The sequence below is a fragment of the Brassica oleracea genome, chromosome C6, assembly GCF_000695525.1.
Source record: "Brassica oleracea var. oleracea cultivar TO1000 chromosome C6, BOL, whole genome shotgun sequence".
NCBI classification, from domain to species: domain Eukaryota; kingdom Viridiplantae; phylum Streptophyta; class Magnoliopsida; order Brassicales; family Brassicaceae; genus Brassica; species Brassica oleracea.
In genome coordinates this window covers 34,611,131-34,619,590 of record NC_027753.1, presented here as the reverse complement: position 1 = coordinate 34,619,590, position 8,460 = coordinate 34,611,131, and the positions used below count along the sequence as shown (strand labels likewise).

At 32.0% G+C, this 8,460-nt stretch overlaps 1 protein-coding gene across 1 annotated transcript; it reads left to right on the top strand.

Moving 5' to 3' along the window:
- The first annotated feature begins 3,552 nt into the window (after window positions 1-3,552).
- On the top strand, window positions 3,553-5,276 carry LOC106298519. The gene is made up of 2 exons (XM_013734656.1): window positions 3,553-4,293; window positions 4,407-5,276. Exons 1-2 carry the CDS (start codon window positions 3,634-3,636, stop codon window positions 4,917-4,919), a joined length of 1,173 nt encoding a protein of 390 aa, XP_013590110.1. The 5' UTR covers window positions 3,553-3,633; the 3' UTR covers window positions 4,920-5,276.
- The last annotated feature ends 3,184 nt before the right edge of the window (window positions 5,277-8,460 follow it).

Sequence of the window (8,460 nt, the reverse complement as noted above, 5' to 3'; positions counted from 1 at the left end):
TTCATTTCCCGGTGACCTTTTATACACTTTGCTCTTATAGATTCAATATTAAGTTAAAACAATCAATGGTTTTTCAAATAAAGAAATCGTAACAAGCAAGTAACAAAGATGGTTTGGGGTTTTGAGATTATTAAAAAGATAACGATCACAAGCCAAACATATATTCAAGGTTTTATTAGGTGCGAGTCTAGAACTTGAAATACATATAAAAAGTTTGATCCATTTTCATGGTATTTCTCCTTTTATCAATCGGTCTTAATACCTAAACTCTCATTTGGATTAAAACTCGATGATAAACATTATTGTTCAGAATCGATTTATAACAAGTTGCTCTAACATCTACTTGACCAAGAACAAGTTTCCCATTCGTGTTGTTTCTAATAACCTAAACACTTTCGATTATTAGATTAACCTAGTTTCAAGCACTAAGTGATCAGTTTAATGCAGGCAGTAAGCACGAACGTGGATGGAGAACATTAAACATTGACCTTATTTGTGTTTATCTCATCGATCAAAACACCCTACCATCCTAGACTAATCAAATCAACTACTTAGCCATTAACAAAAAACGCAGAGATCAGTGGTGAAGAAAGCATGAATAACGATTGCAAGAATAAAAATATGGTTCATGGAGAGAGAGAGAGAGAGAGAGAGAGAGAGAGAGAGAGAGAGAGAGAGAGAGAGAGAGAATCGATTTTTCTCCCTTACAAGGTGGTAAATTGCAAATGATTTCCTTTAGAGTATGTGTTTCTAATTAAGAATTGAAGTGTACAAGAAAAAGAGAAGAAAAAGATACAATAGGAGAGGTCGCAGGCGGCTCAAAGAAAGAGAGGGGATCTCTAGGGCAAATTTATGATTCTTTGGAACTTTCCTTAAAGATTTAAGCGGCTGCTCCATTTTACCATTCCATTCTGAACTTTTCAATTTGCACTCTTTTCTTTCCAATTTGCACTCTTTTCTGCATGCGTCCTCTAAGTGCTCCACAACCTATTCCATGTAATGATTTAAAAAAAAAAGACCAAAAAAAAAATCGATAAAAACTTGAAAATACTTTAGAAAAAATATACACAATGTATCAAAACACACACTACACCACTTGAGCAGGAGAACAATATAACCTTTAAGAATGATTTGGATTGAATGAAACACATAATAAATTCCCATATGTTAAACAATGGATGTGCAACATTATAGAATTTTATGGAAAGAACTGATAATGCAACTATCTAGATAAATCAATGCTCTGAAAATTGTTTTAGGCCTTAGGCTCTCTAGAACCATAGCGATGTTCTTATAAACCGATTAGATAATTATAATATATTAATAATAAATAATAAAAATTTATAAATTATATCAATTAATATATTTATATATCAAATCTTATGAAAATAAATAATATGAATATTATTATTCATAATCTTGATATTTAACATATATATTATATATATTTATTATTATTTTAATTGGTAAATGTATAAACCGATTAATAATAATTTTGACGTACGATTAATCGTTCTAGACGCTAGGCATTGAGTTTAGCGCCTAACGCTTTCTTGAACACTGGTTAAATTGATCAATCGGCAAATGTTTATTTGAATTGACTATAAAATTGAAATAACCGAATAATACATAACTTTGTTATATTATCAAAACTTCAAATATGAGTAATTATTATTTGCCTTCAGACTCTTTTATCACACATATCCGAAAATAAATCCACACAGTCTTTTGCCTTCTTCACATCGATCTCTTTTTCTGCTCATTACACACAAGAACAAAAAGACAAAGATATAAGTAGATTTTAGCAAAAAATAATAATGCTCAGTGAATATAAATATACATTTATATAAAATATACGATTATTGGAGAATTAAACTTACTCAGATCTCGAGAAGAAACACAATCGATTTCGATTTTTTTCCCAGTACATTCCCTAGTACATTTACCGAAACATCCAAATTTGTCTCGTGGTGGGCCAATGATACATATGTTAAAACACATCTTGAAACATAGCTGAAAACTTCTGTTTGTAACTTTCGACTCAACCAAGGTTTCCGATCGTCAACATCATCACCATAAATAAAACCATTCTTTTCATCTCCATTGTTTTTAGAATACAAACGTTTTTTTCTCAGAAAGAGGATGTAGCAAATATATCTTTATAATGTTACATTATATAATATTTTTTACTCATATGTTACATTATATAATATTTTTTATTAAAACAGAAATATTTTAAATAACCTAACATTTAGTCATATCTTATATTACATAAAACATCACTGGTAATTAATGAAAATACTAAAACTTCATAAAGATATTATAGAAACAACATTATAGTACTAGATATGTTTCCAAAAACTCAATAATTAAATTTGAGTCTAAACAACATAAACATTGAATCAAATTTTTTTCATAAATTCTTGTTAATTTTCTTTCAAATAACTTAATAAATATTTCTTATTCAAATATAAACATTTTAGTGGATCTAAGATTTAGTCATATGCTATATTATATAACCTCTTTTATTTAAACAGAAACATTTTAATGGTCTCAATCTTTAGTCAAAAATATATTTTTTCCATCAACATATAGACTCAACTAAATAATATAAAACGTTGAAAAATGTATAACTGTTTTTTTGTGTGTGCAAGTTTAGATACTACAAAATAATTTTAGTTAATTTTAAATAAGTTAAATTAATAGATTAGTTTATTTATACTTTCATAAATAAAAAAACTCCTTTCATTTAAAATTAAATAAGCTTTCATATTAAATTAAATCATGTATATAAATAAAATATTAGGTTAGATAAATTGACATCATATACTTTTTATAATTAAAAATTTATCAAAAATATATATCAAAAAATTTATCAAATAAATTAAAAAATATTAAAATTTCATAAAAATATTAAACAGTTGTCATGTCATTTCATTTAAATACTTAAAAATTGTTTTCTTTTCAGAATTAATCTATATATTGCAAAACAAAATCTCAAAAATTGTATTTACCAGTTTAAGAAAAGTATTAACAAACACTGACATTTTACTTTAGCTTTATATATTTATTCTGGATTACATTGTGTGAAATGTGTACAATAAAGTTTACATTACAAAAAATCTGCTAGTTTTACCTTTGCTGAGATTTAGTTAGTATGTCATTTATCACTTTGACCTGTTAAAAATTCATAATATATAACATAATTTCTTGTTCCCACAAAAAAAATAACATAATCTCTATGTTTTGTTATATAATCTAAGTATCAAACTCTAGTAAAAATAAAAATAAAAATAAAAAGAAATTTGACTTTTAATGATATAATATAAAAACCATAAATTACAACTACTATTATTAAAGGGAACAAGAGGCTTTGCTGCTGACATCTGGACGAGAGACTATTGATGAACAGCCTGGAAAATTTTATTGACATGTCATCATATATTAACAATAATAATTAAACGAAGGAAACATAATAATCTCCTAACATATCTACGCGGAAAACATTTAATACTATGAAATTGTAATATTTGGATAACAAATAATAAGAAAATAGCGTATATAAATGGAGAAAACATACGACCAAATTCAAAACAAAAAAAATCTCGCCGTGTCCTAAGCGAGGAAAGAAAAATGGAGTTATTCACCAGAGGTTCCGCCGTTAGATTACGCAGCTGTCACGAAAATTACCTCTTCGCCGTCGACGACGAAAAAGCCGTCCGTCAAAGCTCTGACGGAACGTCACGGCAATCGGTATGGACGGTGGAGATGGTGCCACGCAAGCCCAATTTCATCCGTCTCAAGAGCTGTTACGGCAAATACCTAACGGCGAGCGAGTCGTCGTTCTTTCTCGGTGTCACAGGCCATAAAGTCGTCCAAACGCCGCCGTTTCGTCAGGCGGAGCACGAGAGCAACTGGGAGCCGATCAGAGACGAGTTGCCGGTCAAACTCATGTCGTGGAACGGGACATATTTGCGCGGGAACGGTGGATCGCCGCCGTGGAAAAACTCCGTCACGCACGATCATGAGCCGCACGTGCATAAGAAATGGATCTTGTGGACCGTCGAGGTCGTTGAGAATCCTGAGAATGTTTCGTTCGCTGATGGCTTTTCGTCGCCGGCTTCGAGTTTTAACTCAACGGTTAACGACGAGTCAACTCACGAGTCATCGGTTAAAGAATCACCGACATTTGGATCTTCTGAATCCATCGGGTCGGATCCTGTGTCGGTTTCTTCTTCGAAGCTTACGTCTACTCCGTCAATGTCGGGGACATCAACCCCTAAACCAACAGAGGTTTGGAATAACATATTTTATATTTTTAAAATTCATAATAATTGTTTCATTGAATTTTTATTAATTTAAACGTACTAATTTGGTGATTAATTTATAATTTGATTTTGGAACAGAAAAAAGATTCGACGAAATTTGATGAACATTCATCAGCGATTGATATCTTTCGCATTGCGAAATCGGTGAGACTGCGCACACACGAGAAATATTTAATTGCAGATGATAACGAGGAGAGTGTGGTAATGGGCCGAAACGGGTCATCGAAAGAGGCCCGATGGAGAGTTGAATTGGTACCCGGATCAGGTGTGATCCGGTTAAAGAGCTGCCACGGTGGATACTTGACTGCCTCTAACGAGCGGATGATGCTGGGAGCGACGGGGCATAAGGTGGTTCAGTCGAGGAGGACCGGAGATGGTGATCCGGCGGGAGAGTGGAAGCCGGTTACAGATGGGTCAAAGGTGAAGCTGAAGAGTCGAAACGGCGGGAATTTTCTGAGAGCCAATGGGGGAATGCCACCTTGGAGGAATTCGGTTACGCATGATATACCGAACCGGAGTGCTACGCACGATTGTGTGGTTTGGGAAGTTGACGTGGTTGAGATTATGGAGCGTTCCCAAGAGACTGGTTAATCAATGGCCCTTGAACTTGTCTAACGTTTAAACTTTAAAACCAAAATGTTTAACTAATCGATTTATCATTTTGTTTGCAACATCTTTAATATGGAGTTTATTTGATAGAAGTTTATTGATTGGATTTAAAATTGGAATTTTTTTCATTTTTCTTTTGTTATTAGCAAAAACCCATGTTCGGAAATACGCTAGGTGCTAGTCGGCCGGTCGGTTCACGCCTAGCGAGTGAGGAAAAAATTGGAGATTAATTGGAGAGTATGTGAGGCCAAGTTTTTGTATTTTTATTATATGCATATGTTTATATATATCGACATGTGCGTGTTATAACAAGAATCTGCTGTACTTATTGGTTTAGTACCTTGTACTTTTGTTACGTAACCCGACTTCGACATCCACTTAGTGCATAGTTAATTTTAGCATTATTAATTTTTTAGGGATAAAATCCCACATAGGCCAGAGAAGAAAAAGAGGTAAAATCTTGCTATATTGAAAAGGGATAAAGCATTTGGGCTTCTTGTAAAGCGCGAGTACTATTATTGTAGTTTGAAATTTGGATTTTTATCCAATTGAGCCAATTAATAAGGATTTGGGCCGATTAATTGGTTTAATGAGCCGATTAATCACGTTCCGATTTTGTGATCCGCCGAGAGTAAAATCTCAGTGGAGGTCCGAGTAGCGATTATGCGGACGGTTAGGTGGCCGCATTTTTGAACATGGGCAAAAACAAAGTCACAGCTGGTTGCTCAACACGGCGAGCGAGATCAACAGGTTTCTTGGCATATAAGAAAACTTAGTTTCAACAAAAAAAAAAAAATCTTAGTTTCAAAAATAAATATAAGAAATCTTGTTCTGATTTGTTTGTGAGATTATTATCTTAAGAAGGATATCATATAGACATGAAGTTTTTTTTTTTTGCTAAATATATAGACATGAAGTTCTATCCAAATATTATACTTTCCTTCACAACCTCTATAATCATGTAATCAATTGACTAAATATAAAATAATGTGAAAGTGTTGATTGTATTGATGCTCAATGTCACGTATATATACAACATATAGTCTCCTAATACTAACTAGATATGGATAAACACAATATGAAGTTCATCCTTATCTCTAATTATAGTTCTTATCTCTATAAAATATCATTGTTAATATTCAGAAAATGAGTTCATAAACCAATTGTAAATGACTACATGCCAGAGAAAATTAATTTTAAAAAAACTTTATCAAACTCGGGATTTCCACAAATGAGTGTGTTATTATATCACGACTCTAAATATATACTCCATCCGTTTCATTAAGATACAAATTTTAGAAATGAATATTGTTTCACAAAGATAGACTTTTTATGTTTTCTATTCAAAAATTGCAAATTTTAATAAAATTAATTGGATTTACTGAAAGACTATTGGTTAAAAAGCATTGCAATTTGATAATTTCAAAAAACGATACATGATTAATGTGTTTTCTTAATATGTGTGAAAACACCGAAACATCTATCTTTAAGAAACGAGTATTTTTTTGACAAGAACTCCCTTTTTTGCATTATTCATGTCTTAAGCAATTAGCACAAGCCCTTGCCACTCAATTAAACTTGTTTAATGATCATCTAAACAAAATGGTTTTTATACTAACAGTTTTATGCATACCTAATCAAAAAGGTCCTAAAACACGCTCCACATTTTCCTTTATATTTTTTTGCGGTTACGGGGGTGATTGACAGTTGCTGTAGGTGCTCTCCACAGCTATATTTATTTTTAAAGCACTAAATTCAGAGCAATCAAACTTTAAATTTTTTTTGAAACCACAGCTCTAGAAATAATCTACAGATGTACAAGTGCTCTGCAGAGCCAAATATCCAAAGCAATTTTTTAGTGCTTTCATAAAATTCTACAGCAATAAAATTTAAAACCACAGCAAAACTACGGCAAAATTTTTAAGGCTACAGCTATTACCGATAGGAACCTATATATCTCTGACAGAGTCATGGTCTGTGGATCAAAATCGATATCAGAATTTAGAAGTGTTTAAATAAAAACCAACAAAGACTGGACTCAAAGAAGATTAGTTATTTAGTTATGAACTGGGCTCAAATCAGCTTACTCAGCCCATAAGAGCAACCATACACCGCATACATACGTGTCAATGAATTTTTGAATTAAACAACGAAAGGTTTTGTTTAACTTGAATTTTTTATTTCAATTTGTTAAACCATAGTTGAGTAATGCACGCTGATCCAATGAATGTCCTTTAACTCTTTCAAAAATAGTTGGTCAAGATTTTGGTTCATTTATATTAAGGTGTTTATGAATTTGCATTGCATGTTGATTTGTATCCGTATGCAGGGCCGGCTGCGTAGTAGGACAAGCGCTGTCATCTACCTAGCTCAAATCTTGTGTTTCTCCGTATATTAATAGTTAAAGAGTTTATTTTTTTTTATAAATTTATATTCTTATATAAAATTTTTATAAATATAATAAATAAAACTGAAAATGGCCCAAAAATATTTGATATGTATATAGTTTTATTTTCATCAAAATATACAAAATATTACTGATTAAATTTTAATAAAATTTTAAATATTATTTAAATATAAATCATAGAGAACAAAAAAAATTGCCCTAGGGCCCAACAGTGTATGCCTACGAAATATTTAACATAAGAATTCATTTTGGTAGAGGCAGGCAAATCATTATGAAACATTCCGATTTGATTGCCATCACATTTTCTTTGTTAATCTTGGACCTATGCCTGACAAGTGAACCTAAGCAAGGATCAGATTCTAAATTCAGAACAAAACCAATCATATGAAACTCAAAAGTATATCAAATTTCAAAGCGGCACAAACCAGTTTGTCCGGCCCATGACAACAACTATATACGTAAACAATAAGAGTAACGTATCACAGACGCGAGAAAATGTAACAAGTTGATCTTACTTATGATCTGTCACTGGGACATGCCTTAAGATAAGCCTTAAGGAGAGTCCCACACTCGTCAATTTCACCTCTTGTTATTTCTTAAGGGCAACATATCCCACCAAAAAAATAATTAATCCTAAGTCCCAACCATATATTATATACATTTATGCATATTTTTGTCTTTACTCGGCTTGTAATAATACAGCTATAATATATACTCGAGTAGATTACAAACCTCTCTTTTTCGTTTGCTATGTTCACAGTGTGATAGCCATTCAATTTCATCATATGATACCTTAATAAATACTCCTTTCTCTCGGTTACACAAGTTGTAACGACGGGGAAGAATGGGAAACATACGTAAAAGGATATGTAATAGATATATAAGGATGCTGACGTGGAAGTAACAGATATGATGAAAGTGGTAACTTGTCAATTAAGCACGACTTTTCCATGCCTAGTTGTTAAAATCGTTCATCACATGACTATTCAATATTCAACTAGTTATTTTTGCTAAGAATATTAAACAAATTATAAAAAGACCGAAAAGGTCCACATCATTGTGTGGCGCTTTGGACTTGGTCTCCATTAATAAATAGTTATTAAATACACACCAAAC